The following is a 17,672-nucleotide window of genomic DNA, read 5'->3' on the forward strand; positions in this document are numbered from 1 at the left end:
AGAGGTTGATGATATATGATAGATGATAAATGGTAGATTGTAGATGGTAGATGATAGATGTGATGTTATATGGCGGGGTTATTAATCGATAAATCGAAGAGGTAAGGGTAGATACCTACTTAAGGGGTCTTTGTGTGGTGGGGTAATACTATATATGTGTCTAAGTATAGCAAGCAACGCCCAATTATCGAATGTTTGTTATCTTAGTATGTAGTGGTAGATTGAAAAACAAGTATAAATTAAACTGATGTAAGAGCTCCCTTTTTTTAAATAGTAAAAAAAAAGTAAAAAGCTAAAAAACTAAAAACTTTTTTTTTAAAAAAAAGGATGGGATCCGCAGAGAAAGGTTAAGGTGGATTGTAGCTTCAACTAAGACGACCCTTCCGAAGATCAAAAATGTACATAATAGTATGTACCTACCTACCTACCTACATCATGTAGGTTAGAGGTACATAATGTATATAATACGTACATTACATGACATGTAAGTACATACATTACATATGCCACACCTTATTTAACTCATATATACAATCATATATACAATATTATGCAAGTATTCCCGTATCCTAACCTGGTGTCACCGCATAACCTGAAACGCCCATCTTTCCTACCTGCAGCTATTATTTCTTAGACGTACCTATAAGATGCGAGTAATCAGCCGGAATCGTCCCAACCAAGGGAACATCTCCCGAGCATCTACACCCTCGGCTTAACATTGGACCTGCAACCCTTTCGTCACTAAATCATTCATCCATCACATAAAACAAAAAACAACTACAAATATAAATATAAATACAAATACAAATACAAATACAAATAATTAGAAATATTTCCATTCCTATAGATTACCTAAGGTATCATAACTAGGTATCGTAACTAGGTATCATCTACGTCCTAAACGCCTTACCAATCAATGCCTTAAGGTATGCTCATAACCGTATGGTACAGTAGTACCTAAATATGTTCCTTATCATCCGCCATTAACCTTTACAATTCGCAATCCCTCGTGAAACCTAGCATCGGCCCCGACTCTCCGCCTGGTATAGTTCCTTTTTGATATCGAAGAACATGTCCTCAATCCTGTTCACCTCGTCTCGAGTCAGCGTCGCTGTACGGAGGCCCTCGAGGCCCCCTTTCAGCGCGTCCATGATTCTGTCCGCTGCCGATTTCTCAACTGCTGCTTCTTCGACCGGACGAGGCTGCTCAACCTGAACTTCGCCCGCCTTCTCTGTATCATCTTCCTCCTCTTGATCAACCATCTTCGTATCATCATCTACTAAAGATATATCGTTCTCTAGTATTTCCGTAGGAATATGCTCGATTTCTGACTGTTGAGATGCTTCCGTAATTATCTGTAAAGTTACTGCTTCCGTATCAGACTCGCGCTCGACGAGGCTGTCGTTGAAATCCACAGGCGAAGAGCTTCGTTGAGCGGCTTCTGCGGCTGTGGGCTCCTGTCTCGCCAAATCTTGCGAGCTAAAAGCAATACTAGTGTCTAACTCCATTGAAGTGTCGACTTCGGTATTAATTTCAGTTGTATCCCCTTCGATAATCTGGGAAACCTGGCTATTAGGTACTGATTCGACATCCGTGTCCTTCTGCTGCCTCCTCTTCTTTTGACTGCTGCCCGGCTCTTGGCTCTTGTCTGTATGCCGCTTCCTCTTTCTTTTGGACCTTTTACTAGGTGAATGAGAGCTTTCCGCCTCTGTAGACGACGAAGGAATAACGGGCAGAGATTGGTTACTCTCGTCTTTCTTTGACTTAGACTTGCCACACGACTTCTTCGATCCCGCGCTCACCGTGATGCACCCCGAAGACTGGATCTCCAACTCTCGGGGCTTCTCTGGCGATTCTGAATTGCCTTTGGGTGCTGGCTCGCATTTCCTAGAATCTAGCTCGATAACTAGACGTGCTAGGCTCCGCTCTTCGTCGTCACTAAGCTCAAAAGAACGGTCCTTGGACTGAGAAGAAGATGGAAGGTTTTGCACGGTCTGTACACCCTTGGACGTATTGCTACGGAGGGCTCGAGGCGATCGAGATGTCGGGCTGGTAGGAGCATCTACGAACACCTCGAGGTCGGACTTCGGCGAGGAATCCAGAATTTTGCCTGAGCGAGTTTTCCGTGGTGTAGTGGGTCTTTTGGGGGCATTGACCTGGGCAGACTTAATTTCCACGTTTGTAGATATACGCTCTGATTGGGATCCTGCAGCTTGATCCGGGCCCTCCTCTTTTACGACTCCTGATACGTCCTCGCCGCTTCCTGCGTCTTCTCGTTCTGAATGACTTTCGTCCGCAGGTGCCGTCTGTGGCTTTGTAGTGGGGGATCCAGAAACAGGTGAGGATATGATAGGGAAGTCTTGGAATACGCCACTGCTTCTAGTCCGTGGCTTCATTTCTGCGAGCAAGTTCCGACGGGGTTCTGGTGGCGAAGAAGGAATATCGTCAGTCATCTCGTGATCGAAATCTATCATGGGAGCTTGGCCACGCCTGGGTGTTGGCGTGGATGCTACATAGTCCTCGAGGCCTTGATTGCGTTGCGGCGTCGTATCTCGTTCATGTTTCGAATCTTTTGCTTCATCCGAGATCTGGTTTTCTGTGCTGGCACGAATATGGGCAAAAATGACGGCATTCTCTCGCTGTCGTTCGCGGATTTCCTTCTGACGATCTGTCAAGAACTGAGATTCCATTACATCCCGGCTGGGGGACGATTCAATGGGTGCGAATTGAATTTGGGAGTCGTCGTGCCGTAGTTTGGGAGTTGCGCTACGCCTGGCTGACCTTGGCCGAGATTGGTTGGGAGTAGCAGCAAGCCCCTGTTTAGAAGATAGTGAAAGCTGGACTGATCCAGGCGTTGCAGACCGCCTTGAAGATGGCCGCTTTGCTAGAGGTGTTTTGCGATGGTCTTGTTTGTCAAGAGACGGATTCGTGGTCTCTAAATTGTCTTGCGATTCTATAAATGACGGTTCCTGCCCACCAGACGCATAGCTAGAGAGGTCTACACCGGGAAGCACTACATCAACATAAGAATGGATAGAAATGAGCACATTTTTAAGCTTCTCTGGATATTGAATCTCTTCGGCATGTTCGAAAGCGCGGTTCCACATAACTGCAGTATAATTAACAATATCCCTATGCCTGCTCAGAAACGCCGAGCACAACAATTCTTCGATAACGTCGAGCTGCAGGTTTTCTTGAGTATCCGTATCCAGAAACAGCTTACAGATCTGATCCCATAGGGATTCAACCTTGCATTTGTTAGTGCCGGGTGCAAAGATATATAGAAAATAACACGTTACTTACAGCTTGGGATACCGTCGTGGATTCTGCTATGCTGTACTGTGCGATTTCATCTTGAATCCAGAGACCAATGCCATGTTGCAAATGAGCTATTGATTTAAATACCAGCGAGCGGTTGCATCGCTTGAGGAAACAGCTAGTCTCGGTAAACAAATTTACGATGATCTCGTCGGGATTGTAATCCTCCATGTGCAAATAAGACGCTTCTAGTAGACAGTTCGCGAGGCGGTAAAAATTGTCGAAGGGGTCGAAAGAAGCAGATCTTGGGCCGGCAATAGAAGTACCCCAAAGCCGCCGTCGAGCAGCGTCCAGCCCCTGACGATCTTTAGGGTGTGCTGCATTGGAGATTAGACTAATGCCAGCCTTAAAATGAGTAGGCGATATCACATCATCGCAAGGCAAAGAGCAGAACTCTAAGAAGTGCTTAGCTAATGGCTCTATCACCACGATGGCTAGTCCTGCACCTCCAATCTCGGAGTAGCCTCGATGTACCAACAATTGGAAGAGTGAATCCCAATGCTCCCAAGGAAGATTAGGTGTAGATTTGAGACCCCTTTCAAGGTGCTTTATAATCTCGCGGTACTCGTGGCCAATCGTTATCGGTTCGCTTCCGGAGCTGGCGGTGAGATGGCTGGATTGGCTACTGTCTAGAGATAGAGAGAGGATATCGGATATGAAAACCCACGGCCCATACGGCGAGAGGACGTCCATGGGCAAGATCTGTATTAATTCGCGAGCTAGTTCAGTCTTCCCATGTGAGGAAGAGCGGGAAATTATGAAGGGATCTAGGACAATCCTAATAAGATTTAATAAGCCGTCGTCGTCAGGGATTCCAGGAGGCAGTGCGGAGAGGATAGAGAATAAGTGATGAAGAGGAGTTCGCGTTAAGCCCTGACCCCTTCCTGAACGATGAGAAGGAGTCGCTACTGGAATGAATGAGTTTTGCTTATTTAGGGAGAGGAGCTTCTCGGTGAAGGGCAGTAGACCCAAAGACTCTATAATCGTCCAAAGGTATGCTTGTGTTGCATCTAGAAATCTCTGCTGCGACTCGGGTTGGGCATCTGAACTGTCGAGTCCCTGAGACCATATCCTCGCTAATACGCTAAAAGCATGTGCCATGAAAGTCGCCGTGTCGGTGGATACCTTGACCTCCTTGGACGCAGCAGCCGCCACGGCACTCACAAGGGTGCGCCAGAGCTTGCATGAGGCAGATTCCGGGCTCGCAAGATCCAAAAACGTCTTCTGTAAGATAGGTTCCACCACGGAAAATACCCTCGCCGCGTTTCGTCTGACCCATTTCGGATCCAGGGCAGGTAGCTCGTCCGGTTTTACCAATGCATTCTCGGCGACGCGATCTTCCTTCCATAGTCGAGGCGTCGACGAGTCGAATAGTCCGGTCAATATTAGAACTGCCTGGGACAGGTTGTTAGAGGCCGTAGCTGTGGGGTTCTCAATTTGTTTGGTGTCCACCTCGGGAAAAGCCAATTGTTGAACCAGAGGCCTTACGCACGCATCCCAGTAGGTGTCGACTTGCGCCATACTCAAGTTCGGCTTGAAGGTGTAGTAGTAAAAGTTACAGATACCAGCTATGACAACCTTCCGTAGTTCCTCTAACTGTTTGCTGCTGCCCCTCCTTTTTAGCTGGCTGGTGAAAGGCTGGCATACTGTAACGATAGCTTTTGAAAACGACGTCTCATTAAAATGTAAAAAATAGACGAGCCTATTCCAAGCATAGTTGGCTTCGAGTCTAGTGTGGTAATCCCCACTGTTGAAACATCGCTGGATAATCTCCAGCCATCGCCCAAAGAATTCCCATCTGTCAACCGGACATCTGAGAAGGAGAATGACGACACTCCAAACTTGAGGGACTGATGCGGATTGGGCCTTGTCCTTCACCATGCTTATCAACCTCTCTACATAGTATTCGATATACTTAGTATCATCAACCTGTAATTGTAGTATCTCCATAACTCTTCTAGACAGCTGCTTCTCTTTGCCGATTGTGAAGCTAGCCTCAAGTCCTAGAGCGATGGCTGCAGCACGGATCTCCTTCATGCTACTAAGCATATCGGTAAACAGATCCAGGAGCCAGTCCGAGTGAGTGGTCATGTGGGACCTTGACTGTTTGACTAATCTTCGATATATCAATATGCGGGACATGATAATGCTTTTCCCCTTGATATGTTCTTCTATCTTGTGGAGCGAAGCTACCAACCGGCCGACGCGGTCAGCTGTCATGACCTTTGCCGAGAAGTCCTGAGAGGCTACGACCTGCATCAGATGCCTCACGACGTCCTTGGGTACGGAAGCGTCTTCGAATGACCTAATGCAATGGTCGATGATGAAGACACCAAAGTCGGACGACAACGTAGAGGAGATGGCCGGGAAGTGGAAGAAGGTACATAATAGAGTAAGGGCGTGGTGCATCATAGACGAGTTTATGTTTTCGTTTGTAGCTTTTGTCGTAATATCTCGTTGTATAAACTGCATGAACAAGCTCATCTTATCTTGAAGGGCGATACGGTCGGGTAAGTTATTGGATGTTTTCAATGCCCGTGCTAGCATCATGTAGGCATCTATTTTAGAGTCCCAATCCGCCCCGGCAAGCTGCTTGATAGTTGAGTCCAACATGGTTGCGATGTTGACCTGATCGCCGGCGGTTAATGGATCTAGAGAGTGGAGAGGACTGGGGCTCGAAGTCTGCTTCAAGATAGACTTGATTGGCTTGACTGAGGCTACCGACGAAGGGACAGAGGCCGGCGTTGTTTGCTTTCGAACATTTTCCTTGTCAGCATAGGTTGGAGCTTCTTGATACTCGGCTTGTGCCAAAAATCCGACCTTCTTTATCGATCTTCGAGAGCTGGTGTTGGTATGGTTGGTGAGGTCGGAAGAGTGGCTTGGAGGAGTATGTAGATTTAATCTGATATCAACGGGCTGATTAGAGAGAGCAAGCTTCGAGGATGAGTCCGTGTCTTGCTTCTTGTCTCGAGGTGGAGTCGGTGGTCTTGTAGGCAAAGAATCCAAACTTCTTGGAACTGATGCTACTTGTGATACCATGACTGCTCCAGCCAACAACTCCCACTGGGAAAAAGACCTCCCAGATCTCCCAGAAACAAAGATATCATGTGCTATACGAACCGAACGACATCAATAAATTCCAATTCCAATTCAATGCTATAAACCTCAATGAATTTTAACGAGTGGTATAATGAAAGAACGAGATAATCTCGAGGGTACTTTTTGGTCGGATACAGCAAATTGCGATTATGGTTAAGGCGGACCCCCTTGACCATTGGATATTAGAGAAAAAGGAAGAAACGCGTCGCGGTAAACTTTTCGCGTAGTTTCTGTCAAATCGACGCGAGAAGCTCGGACCTCCACTTTAACCTATGTATATAGAACCCCTCGCGTGCAAGCAAATTGAACGGTTACGTAATGTATAGGTACTTAGATACATACGGCTAACATGTACCCAGATACCTGAGCTACTCAAAGTTTGTTCAAACATGAGAACATGCGATATCCCTGCTGCGTCATACCAGCTTAACTTTATTAATAATTGACTATTGTTTTATTTCACGATTGTGTACCTATCTTAATATTTAGGTAGCTTTCGCATATTCGCATATAGAAACAGCCTTATGCCATATCTCCCTCGAAAACCTTCCATTCATTTACTCTCTACGCTCTACTCAAGTACCGAAGGTAAAGAAAATAACATAACTAGCCTCCAATACGAATTTTCGTACTTCGGAATCACTCACTCTCACTTCATTCAACATCCCAACTTAACGTCAATCCTAAACGTTTCCTTACACAAACCAACAGGTTCACTATTAGATAATTGTTGGCGACACATAATTTACTTTCCTTTTATTAGTACTACCTCATTTTCCTATAACCTATTTCTCTCGAACAGTTTGCTTCCTATTTGATCTTTATCATCAGCCCCGCTCCATTTGTACTCTTGTGTTCTTGACATCTCATATAACATCAATAACATCATACGTTTGATTTGTTAGTTACCTAGTTAGTATATGTATTATAACTACCTAGATACCTTCTTTATCATACCATCCTCACACATTATGTCTTTCACCGTCATTTTATCAGCAGATATCTAAACTTGTCTATACATTTTGCTTACCATGGCTCAGCAGTCTCGTCGACCCCAATCCAAGTCGTTCTGGCGAGTCCTTTCATCATCTCGTAACCGGTTAGGCGATTCAGAGGACTCTCTGGTCCATCCTCAAATGTCTCAACCTAGCCAGCAAATACTTGCGGCCGCTACCCTTAGAGGGCCTGGTTAGTAGTTAAATATCCTCTATCAATAGCATAATTCTAATCGAATATGCAGCAAAGCTAGCCGCAGTTACAAGTTTGATGGAAAAACTGTCACGAGATCTAGTTTCCGCCAATCTATCTACTCAACGTAAGGTGTCATTATAAACTACCTATCTAGTTATCCTACCTTAACTTTTTTTTATTGCTTTAAGAACGCGACTCTACCTTAGAAGAGCTTAAGATATACGGAAGAGATCCTCAGAATGCGGATCCCATATTTACAAAAGAGGTAAGTTAAGAAGCTATCAGTATAAAACTTCATAAGCTTATGGTTTTTAGGGCATAGAGACGCTCGCCCGACATGCATTTGATAGTACATCCAGCACTACATCCAGAAATGCGTTGCGAGTTCTCTGCAATGCGCTACTCCTAAAGCCAGAGACTCGTCAGGTTTTCGTTGACCTTGGCTACGGAGGCAAATTGTGTGACAAGTTGCAGAGTGATAGTCGCGATGACGAATTTCTAGTTTCCAGGATACTCTTTCTAACGACTTATGGCACGGACACGGACTTGACTGAGCTTATTGATAACCATCATCTTGCAGATACTATTAACAAGAATCTTGAGCGGCATGCAAAGCGTCGCACCACCGGAAGCCCGGTGACGGATCCCATGGAAGACATGGCGCTCACGGAGACACTCAAGCTCCTCTTTAATATTACTCACCATTGCAAAGACAGGGTTTCCTCGTTTACCTCAACTATACCCCACATCGTTACCTTATTGTGTAAAGGTTCATTTCAAGTCCAGAAACCGCTAGACCCCCCTACCGGCCAATTGGTCCATGCCCTCCTTAACTTAGATATTGCCGCCAAAGAGGTTCAGACATTTCTTTTCCCCGAAAGCGATCCTAGCGCCCTAGCCAACCATCTAGTTGATCTACTATCCGCTTCGATCACTATATATGCAAATGAGGACTTAGAACCGTCGGTTACGCCCCTAGTTAGCGTGATCCGTGGAGTTCATGAACACGCACCTGCGGATGTAAAGAAGTCTATACGCACTAGGCTTTTGCCAACCGAAGACGACAGGACTGAAGTACTCGGCCGGACTAGCACCCTGCCTTCTTGGCTCTTAAAGAATTCGACAAATCCTTTAACGCCTCAGCTTCGAGAGATAATATCCAATTTGTTCTTTGATATGTCTGACAGAGACGCATCAACGTTTGTCGAGAACGTGGGCTATGGCTTCGCCTCTGGTTTCCTATTCAACCGGAACTTGCCGGTTCCCGATAACGCCTCAGAAGCGTTCAGTACTGCCACGGGTGGACCTAATAGACCCGTTAACCCCATCACGGGCCAGTTCCTGGATGCCGAAAGACATCCCGAGGAGCCCGAGATGACTGAGGCCGAGAGGGAAAGGGAGGCAGAACGGTTGTTTGTCTTATTTGAAAGGTAAGTTTCATTCCGAAATACGTAGATATCAACTAACTTTTAGGCAGATTAAGAGCGAATGGTGTTATTTCTGCTGAGAATCCAGTGCGAACAGCTGTCCAGGAGGGCCGATTTGAAGAGCTGCCTGATGATTACGGGGAGGAGGATACTGATTGAAGTAGTATTTAGGAAGTTTAGAGCTACCTAGGTCTCCATGATAATTTGCTTACAGTGTATCATATGTATCTTAGTAATTCATAATATTTTCAATCTGAAAACTGGACTGTTTAACTGGGAGTAGTTAAATGATTAGTTCTAGGCCTGTCTTGTGATAGTTGTATATATGTTACGAGGTGGAACTGAACTGCGTGGAAACAACTTCGTTATTCCGCAAGGAACTCTAACCTGTCTGTAGCTATACATACTAAGTATATTCTTTGTTCTAGAAAACTCATCTAGAATCCCAACTATATACAAGTTATTATATGTAGCTCAGAATGCAACATGAATATAAGGTGAAAATAAGATACATCGCATGCGACGAAGGGAAGTGATGATAAACGTATATCCATCTAGGTACTTATTATATTGATAAATAGGTACCTTATTCAAACATTCAAACAACTGTAAGTTTTTTTTTTAACATACTAAAGTCTTAGCAACGGTTTAGGCAAGAGCGTGGTAACCAGTACCTACCGACCTATCTACTTGGTTCCTTCCTTTCTTATTGCGACTTCTATTCCCAAATTTTATAATTCTCACATCCTTAGTTACATTACAGACATAATTTTCTTTCAACAAACCTCTCTACCCGGTAACTATCCCCCCAATCACCCAAAGCTTCCTGAATATCTACCCAACCAATAAATTACGACCCCTAAAATTACCCTATACATATTCATTCTTATAGGTATAATACCTAGTTCTGTAAGAACTACAATGGCACCTTCACGTACCCAGGGCGCATCCACTATTGACGAGAAGCCACGTCGTCCCCTTCACTCTAGTTCCATAGAGAGGAACGTTGACGTTGCTGTCGCCCAACCCCAACGTCCCGCGCGTCTTTCTACTGTTGTCTACTTACGACCCGTTAAAGAGGAAATCGACTGGGATGATACCGACGATGATGCTAATGGTAATTGCAATTTGGAGGAATCTCCTTGCCAGAATTTTCAGCGCAAACTTGTAAAGAATAACACCAAGATCAAACCTGGCAGCACTCGCGAGGAAACTGAACCCGTCAACCAGCCTGCTCGCAAGTCTTCGCGAATCCAGGGAAAGTCAGTCTTGAACGTGGCGAGAGACAACACTAGGCCTGATCGTAAGGCCATTAGAAAACTCTCCGTCGTTCTTGGAATTGCACCCAAGGCCGAGAAGGGACATTCAAAAGGTCCGCGACGATCTACCCGGGTTGCTTCAGCCGCCGCTACGTCCCGCATTATGGAGGCGAGTGTAAGTAGTCCCATCTTCTCATATATATTAGTTATACAGAGTGCTGACAATTCAAAGAACAAAAAATCCAAGGTCGCTTCCACGAAGCCTGCTGTCCTGAAGCCAAAGTCCGCGGGCGTTTCCCGTCGTGGCCGGCCATCAGGTGCTAAGGCTAAGGCTGAAGCTGCTAAGAAGGAGTGGCAGGTCGATAAGATCGTAGCCACCCGAAAGAACAAGACTCGAGGGACCGAATACCTCGTCAAATGGGCTGGCTTCCCCGATGATGAGAACACCTGGGAGCCCGAGGGAAATCTAGATCATTGTCGCCGCAAAGTTGCCCAGTTCAACGCGACGCTCACTCGCAAGAAGTAATCTAGGACTAGGAACTCCTTATACAGGTGGAACATCCATAATCTGGATGTGATGTCTACGATTCAAACGGGACGCCTTACAAACGCAATAGTTTGAAATGGCTAGACCTAGGCGTTGGATGACACGGAGTTTGCTGGCGGCTTTCTTGGAAGAATAGGTTCGCGCTTAATATTTCTAAGGAGCTTAGGCTTCTTGTGAATCTATAGCTGTTCAACATTTTCCTCTGTACGATGTAGTTGTCAGGGACAGTAAATAATTGCGATGCTTTTTTCGCATTTGCCTTCAATAATTGATAGGCCATAAGCCCAAGAGCAAGATAAATTATGAATCTTTCTTCCTTTCCTTAAAATTGCTAAGTTAATTTGATATGTACGCGTTGTCATTAACGATACCTGTTTGAATAAAGTATTCATTCGGTAGTTAATGTTGCTTGATTCTTCAACTTTTTCGGCTACCGTTTCTCTACCCCCTACTAAACTCCAAATATATGCTACTTGATATTGAGATTTATAGCGAGAGCTTGAAACGACTATAGTTCTTATTTTTATCATAAATATACTATCTAACCAAATCTACTAAGTATTATTAATTTCGTTTATATGGTTGGCCTCGTTTAGGAGGTGGGTTTAAGAGTTACACTCTTTAGGCTCTTGGGTATTATAAACTGGATGCCAAGTCGAGGGTTAAATTTACTTCAGTAATAGAGGTATCTTGTATGATCAGGCTATGTAAATGAACATAATTATCTCCTAGAAATATTTATTCGACTATTTACTTTTCTTATGCCGGCACCGGAGATCGTAAGCAAACCGGTCTTTTCCGGGGGTCGGATGAAGATGCCGTGGGTTACACAGCAGTCACTAGCGTAAGTTTATAGGGGAGCCTACTTGGTTAAAACTATGTACTTAAAAATCTAGTTTCCTGAGGAATATGTGTGTTACCCATTTGATTAACTGACTAGCAGGTCTTCCTAGAGTGAGAGTAGAAAATAATTGCTACTCAGTTATCCTAAACTTCTTGTGAATAGCTTACTTAGAGTGAATTTAAGTTCTGAAAATAATATTCAATAATATTATAGTGATAAAGTCTTTAGTATTTCTATTGACTATTGACGATATAATACATGCTGTTAAAAATGCTGATTTGGACTTACAGTCACTGGAGGTTACACCAGCCACAAAGCTTATGTACGTGCCTGAGTACATGTACATGTATCTAAGTACCTACAAACATTAGGCTTCAAAGCTAGGGTTGATTGGGCTTAGTCCATCCCCGTAAACCCAGATGACAGGGTCACAAGCTGCCAACTTAGACATGATTATTACGTACCGTGGCGTGTTATTTTTATCGCGCCAGGACGTTTTATGTTAAGCCTTGTTGGAAATTTTATTTTATCTCAGCCTCATCAAGTCTCCTTTTTAGTTTGTATATCTGGCCTGATTACCGACACAACTACCTATTTCAGACAGCCTGACTAGGTACCTATAGAGTCCAGACAAACTAGATTCCTGCATCTAGTTGGGAAATAGAAGAGACCGCGATGGAGGCACTGAAAACTGCGCTGCAACCCTTGCAGCCCATTACGAACAACTTACCTACTCCCATTCGCGACCTAGGCGTATCTATCATCGGCGAGACCTGCTACAAGACGTTGATTCTCGATCTTGATCCTACGGATTCGGAATGCCTTAAGCTAGCTATCTCTAAAGGCTTGGGTATTGGTATCATCGGCGCATCGTCTATTGTCAAGGTTCCCCAAATCATCAAGCTTGTCCAATCGCAATCCTCGTCCGGTGTCAGCTTTCTATCGTATCTGCTCGAGACCTCGTCCTACCTCATCTCGCTCGCCTATAACTTCCGCAACGAATTTCCCTTTAGCACCTATGGAGAGACCGCCTTGATCCTCGGCCAGAATGTCATCATCACCGTCCTCGTTTTGAATTACAGCGGTAGAGCTAGCATAGCAGCGCTGTTTGTTGCTGCCCTGGCTACGAGCGTTGTCACGCTGTTCAACGGTGGAATACTCGATATGCAGACTTTGGGCTATCTGCAGGCCGGCGCGGGAGTGCTTGGCGTAGCTAGCAAGGTGCCTCAAATTGCTGCTATCTACCAGGCAGGTGGAACGGGTCAGCTCAGCGCCTTTACAGTAAGTCCCCTCTATATTTTATACTTGAATCCCAAGATTAGGTTAAGCTAACATGGCATGTAGGTCTTCAATTATCTTGCCGGCTCGCTCTCTCGAATCTTCACGACGTTGCAAGAGGTGGACGACAAGTTGATCTTATACGGTTTCGTGGCAGGCTTTGCGCTGAACTTGGTCTTGGCTGCGCAGATGGTCTACTACTGGAATGCGCCGTCAGCTAAGGTTAGAGGGAAGATGAAGGAGGCTACTCCTGTTCCAGCTGCCGCTCAGAGCTCTAGCGTTTCTACAGCTACCCCTAAAAGTAAGGGGCCGTCGACACGACGCAGGGGCTGAATTCTTGTTACGTCCTGAACCGACTTCATTGAGTAGGAATGATTTTTAGACATCAACTATTGTAATACACGTATGTTATACCACAGCTTCTTACATGCTCTACCACTCGTGGTAGCAATGTGGTCCTTATCAAAACAGATTTTATCATGTCATGTGCTACTAATCCCCGTACCCGAGCTTGGCCTGGCGTCTGCCGTTATTTATCAGCTAAGGAAAAAGAAAAACCTGGCAGGGACATCTGCATGGTTAAGCGCTATGAGCAGTGTGATAATATGTATCTACATATCTAATATGCAAGCGAAAAATCTCTCTCGACTCCGCTTCCGGATCTATTCGGGAAATGGATCAGTTATGGGAAGACGGCAAGATGGTAGTATGAGAAGGATTCAAGACCGATAGCCGACGCAGATCGGACTTGGGAGTCACATCAGACCTTGTTGTTGGTCATGGATAGTCATGGATGGTCATGGATTTACTGATAAACAGCCCGAGATGTGGTTGAACTAGTTGTTTTCTTGCTGCATCGCCACGTTTGTCGTTTGTTCCCGCTGTTTTCGAAACATGCGCGCGAGTTCGATTCTCGATAGGTGCCCGCTTGGATACTTACCTAAGGACTCGATGTTCTTTGTTGCCAGGTATGAAAAAAAAAAAAAGGTGTTGAGTTTCAAAGCCAAAAGCAGATGCATGACAGTCTCGCGCAAGCCGTGTGGACTCTGACGTGATCGGGGCTGATGTAATTCATTCTTATTAGTGACTAAAGATATTCGTATGAGGTATGTATTAAAGACATCCATGGATGCGGATTGTAGGCGGATGTACTCGGTACTCTGGAAATTAGTTAGGTACTACGGAATCAGATAACAATATGTTTAGTCCGTCTTGGTGCTATTAATATGCGACATGATGATAACGACTACGGTATTCGAATCCCCAGATTTCCCAGGATCCATTTTAGTCTGAATAGCTTATCCATTATTCAGGCGTTAAGAAGTAATAAAAGTCGTGCGACAAGGGGCACGAGGATGATTTATATACGCCGAGGGGTGATATTTGTAAATGTTTACCCCTTACATTGTTAGGCGAATCATGCACACGATGAAGTTCCGAATGTGGAAAAGGTGGGTGAGATACTTGCTTTTGATAGGTTAATTGTTATAGACCCCCTGAGCTACTTCTCGACTAGGTATAGCGGTAGGGTATTCTTATCAATAAATCTGCTCCACGGGGAAAAACAGCGGTGTCACTTAGCGTACTTTTCGCCATCGTTAGCTATGATTACGCCAGTCAAACGATCCGATTTATCTCTTCCCACTAAACCATCTTTCCAACAATAATTTTACATACGGATTCCTTTCGAACGATACTTTATTATGTACTTATTTTCTTGCTTCATTGTATTTATTGTATCATAAATACTTTAGGTACATATATTCACTTGCCGAAACTTATATTCACCTAGTCTTGGCCTTTTTAAATAGTCCTTCTCATAACACGTTTTCTAATTTCTCCTCCGTACATAGGTAGTCAACCCATAACTCCGACTGGCTCCCTTGTAAGTCCTGCACTTTTAGCCAGCTCCACGATCTTCATCTCCGATAGTGCCTAGATACATTGTCAGTTCTGTTGGGCTCCTAGTCAACTTCTTTAGACTAGCTATCTTTATAAACAGCCTTGTTCCCACACCTCTTTCTTCTTCTCTTATTTTCTATAACTATTCTGTATTATCTATAACCTCTTCTACTGTTATAGACATTGCATACAAAACTGAGCCAATCTCTTTTAAATCAACTCTGCTCAGTCTTGTTCAAGTTCCTCTTCCTCCAACATAATCTCTCAGCCTTGTAATACCGTCACAATGGCTCCCGATATTAATTCTCTACCGCGGTCAGAACCTAGTCTAGATGGCCCTCGCCAAGCAGCTCCGCCAGTGGCCAATGGCACCAGTGGTACCAACGGCTCTTCCGAGAACCCTCCTAATATTCTCTTTATCATGGCGGATCAGTTAGCTGCTCCGTTGCTCAAGATGTACAACTCGGAATCTCAGATCAAGACTCCTAATCTTGACGCCCTAGCATCCAAGTCTGTTCAGTTCGACTCTGCATACTGCCCCTCTCCCCTCTGCGCCCCCTCTCGTATGAGTTTGATCTCTGGTCAACTACCCATGAAAATTGGGGCGTACGACAATGCTTCGCAGATCGGAAGCGATGTGCCCACTTATGCTCACTATCTGCGCCTGAAGGGCTATCACACTGCTTTAGCCGGCAAGATGCATTTCGTGGGAGACCAGCTTCACGGTTATGAAACTCGTCTCACCAGTGATATTTACCCTGGCGACTTTGGCTGGGCTGTCAACTGGGATGAGCCTGATAGGCGGTTGGAGTGGTATCACAACGCGAGCTCTATCCTCCAAGCGGGCACTTGTGTGCGAAGCAACCAATTAGACTATGATGAGGAGGTTATGTACAGATCAACTCAGTTCCTGTACGACCAGGTCCGCGAAGGGCCAGACTCGAGGCCGTTCTGCTTGACAGTCTCTCTTACCCACCCTCACGACCCGTACACCATTGAGGAAAAGTACTGGGATCTATACGATGACGTAGACATTGAGTTGCCTAAAGTCAAGATTCCTAAGGAGGAACAGGATGCCCACAGCAAGCGGCTGATGAAGGTGTGCGACCTCTGGGATGAGAATTTCACAGATGACCAGATTAAGCGAGCTCGAAGAGCATACTACGGTGCGGTTAGCTATGTTGACGACTGCATTGGGCGTATTCTTCGCGTGCTCAAAAACTGCCGACTTGATGAGAATACTATCGTGGTTTTCAGCGGGGATCACGGTGACATGCTTGGAGAACGTGGTTTGTGGTAAGTTAGAAAGAAGCATACACTCAAGTTGAAAATTTGATTGCTAAATTATTATATTATATAGGTACAAGATGAGTTACTTCGAGTCATCAGTACGAGTACCCCTCTTGATCTCCGACCCTCGGCGCTTCACCCCTCATCGCGTGAAGCAGAATGTGTCAACTCTAGACATTCTCCCGACGTTGTGCGACCTCGTCGGTACCAAGCCTATTCCCGGTTTACCCATGGATGGTCTTTCGCTTCTCCCCCACTTGGAGGGTAGAGAGGGTCACGATACTGTGATTGCCGAGTATACAGGTGAAGGAACTATTAGCCCATACATGATGATTCGACGTGGTCCTTGGAAGTACATTACGTGTCCAACAGACCCGCCGCAACTCTACAACCTCGAGCGTGACCCTCTCGAGCTTGTTAACTTAGCACAGCTCGTTAACAAGGAGGCACTTGCTCCTGAGGAAGAAGAGGCGAAAGAAAAGTTCGAGAAGTTCGAAATCGAGGCCAAGGCTCGGTGGGACTTCGATGCCATCACGAAACAAGTAGTACTATCACAGCGGACACGAAGACTTGTGTGGGGTGCTTTGAACAAGGGCAAGTTCGAGGCATGGGATTATAATCCCGGCGATAATGGCACTTCGAAGTAAGAGATCCCTCCAACTTATATTTATATTCTTAACACTAACAGCATTATTTAGATATATTCGATCTTTCCTGCCCCTCGACGATCTGGAGCGTCGCGCAAGATACCCCCCTGTAGACAAGTATGGTCGGGAGACCGGAAGAATTCTCATAGATCAAGCCGGCTCACATGGCGAGTAGCGGTCAGCTTCTATGGCTCCCCTTATGGCATGAAACGTGACATGGTTTTGGTTGGGGATTAATGAATGAGGGCCCAGTTAGGTGGTGATGCATCTATGGCGCCTAAGCATATTTAAGGACTATTTCAGTCTGAAAACTACGGTGGTTATTGATTAGGATTTAGCGACGAGTTACGGATGAGTGATTTTATGGGATTGAAGAAAGAAAAAAAAAACCCCCCAATATTAATGCGCTAGATACCTATCTTTGAAAATAAGTGCGTTAATTAAGAAGTTGATAGGCAATTGAAACTCAACTGAATTTTTTTTTCTATCTGCCCGTGTTATCACATGCAGCATCGAATACCTAAATGCGACGTCAGTGGACCCTGAAAATCGTGGATTGATAAGAGCATACCCCTGTTCTAAAGTGGATTGTTCGTACATGTTACATTCGGCTATCGGAACTCGGGGGTTCCAATTATTGAACATAGGGGTGTACACTTAATAAATGGCGGGAGTGTCCCGTCCGTGCTTGCTCTGTGTAACTTCTAGAACCTACAGCCACGCTGCCACAATGGAAGGCTCCGTATATAGTGTACATACTGAAAATAGCACTGTATTAGGTAAATGTGATTATCATTTGTCATTTGTCAATTGGCAAGTAGCAGTTGGAGAAGCTGTCAGTTTAAGTCGATCTTCAACATCGCGTCGCAT

At 45.0% G+C, this 17,672-nt stretch overlaps 5 protein-coding genes across 5 annotated transcripts; 4 read left to right on the forward strand and 1 right to left on the reverse strand.

Moving 5' to 3' along the window:
• Window positions 1–1,016: 1,016 nt before the first annotated feature.
• GL218_07805 (Telomere length regulator protein rif1) lies at window positions 1,017–6,357 on the reverse strand (the record flags this gene model as incomplete). The annotated part of the gene is made up of 2 exons (XM_033584579.1): window positions 1,017–3,248; window positions 3,304–6,357. 2 exons carry the CDS (start codon window positions 6,355–6,357, stop codon window positions 1,017–1,019), a joined length of 5,286 nt encoding a protein of 1,761 aa, XP_033441135.1.
• A 1,091-nt stretch (window positions 6,358–7,448) lies between these two features.
• Window positions 7,449–9,194, forward strand: GL218_07806 (Synembryn-like protein C3E7.04c; the record flags this gene model as incomplete). Its single annotated transcript, XM_033584580.1, has 5 exons — window positions 7,449–7,605; window positions 7,658–7,732; window positions 7,797–7,873; window positions 7,924–9,038; window positions 9,086–9,194. The coding sequence occupies 5 exons, from the start codon at window positions 7,449–7,451 to the stop codon at window positions 9,192–9,194; spliced, it is 1,533 nt and encodes a 510-aa protein (XP_033441138.1).
• A 762-nt stretch (window positions 9,195–9,956) lies between these two features.
• GL218_07807 (putative heterochromatin protein 1 protein) lies at window positions 9,957–10,820 on the forward strand (the record flags this gene model as incomplete). Its single annotated transcript, XM_033584581.1, has 2 exons — window positions 9,957–10,469; window positions 10,527–10,820. The coding sequence occupies 2 exons, from the start codon at window positions 9,957–9,959 to the stop codon at window positions 10,818–10,820; spliced, it is 807 nt and encodes a 268-aa protein (XP_033441137.1).
• Window positions 10,821–12,360: 1,540 nt separating this feature from the next.
• GL218_07808 (Mannose-P-dolichol utilization defect 1 protein like protein) lies at window positions 12,361–13,296 on the forward strand (the record flags this gene model as incomplete). Its single annotated transcript, XM_033584582.1, has 2 exons — window positions 12,361–12,966; window positions 13,030–13,296. 2 exons carry the CDS (start codon window positions 12,361–12,363, stop codon window positions 13,294–13,296), a joined length of 873 nt encoding a protein of 290 aa, XP_033441341.1.
• Window positions 13,297–15,151: 1,855 nt separating this feature from the next.
• Window positions 15,152–16,977, forward strand: GL218_07809 (Choline-sulfatase; the record flags this gene model as incomplete). The annotated part of the gene is made up of 3 exons (XM_033584583.1): window positions 15,152–16,161; window positions 16,226–16,798; window positions 16,854–16,977. The coding sequence occupies 3 exons, from the start codon at window positions 15,152–15,154 to the stop codon at window positions 16,975–16,977; spliced, it is 1,707 nt and encodes a 568-aa protein (XP_033441340.1).
• Window positions 16,978–17,672: the final 695 nt, after the last annotated feature.

This window comes from Daldinia childiae, assembly GCF_008694065.1.
Source record: "Daldinia childiae strain JS-1345 chromosome Unknown Scaffold10, whole genome shotgun sequence".
Lineage (NCBI taxonomy): Eukaryota > Fungi > Ascomycota > Sordariomycetes > Xylariales > Hypoxylaceae > Daldinia > Daldinia childiae.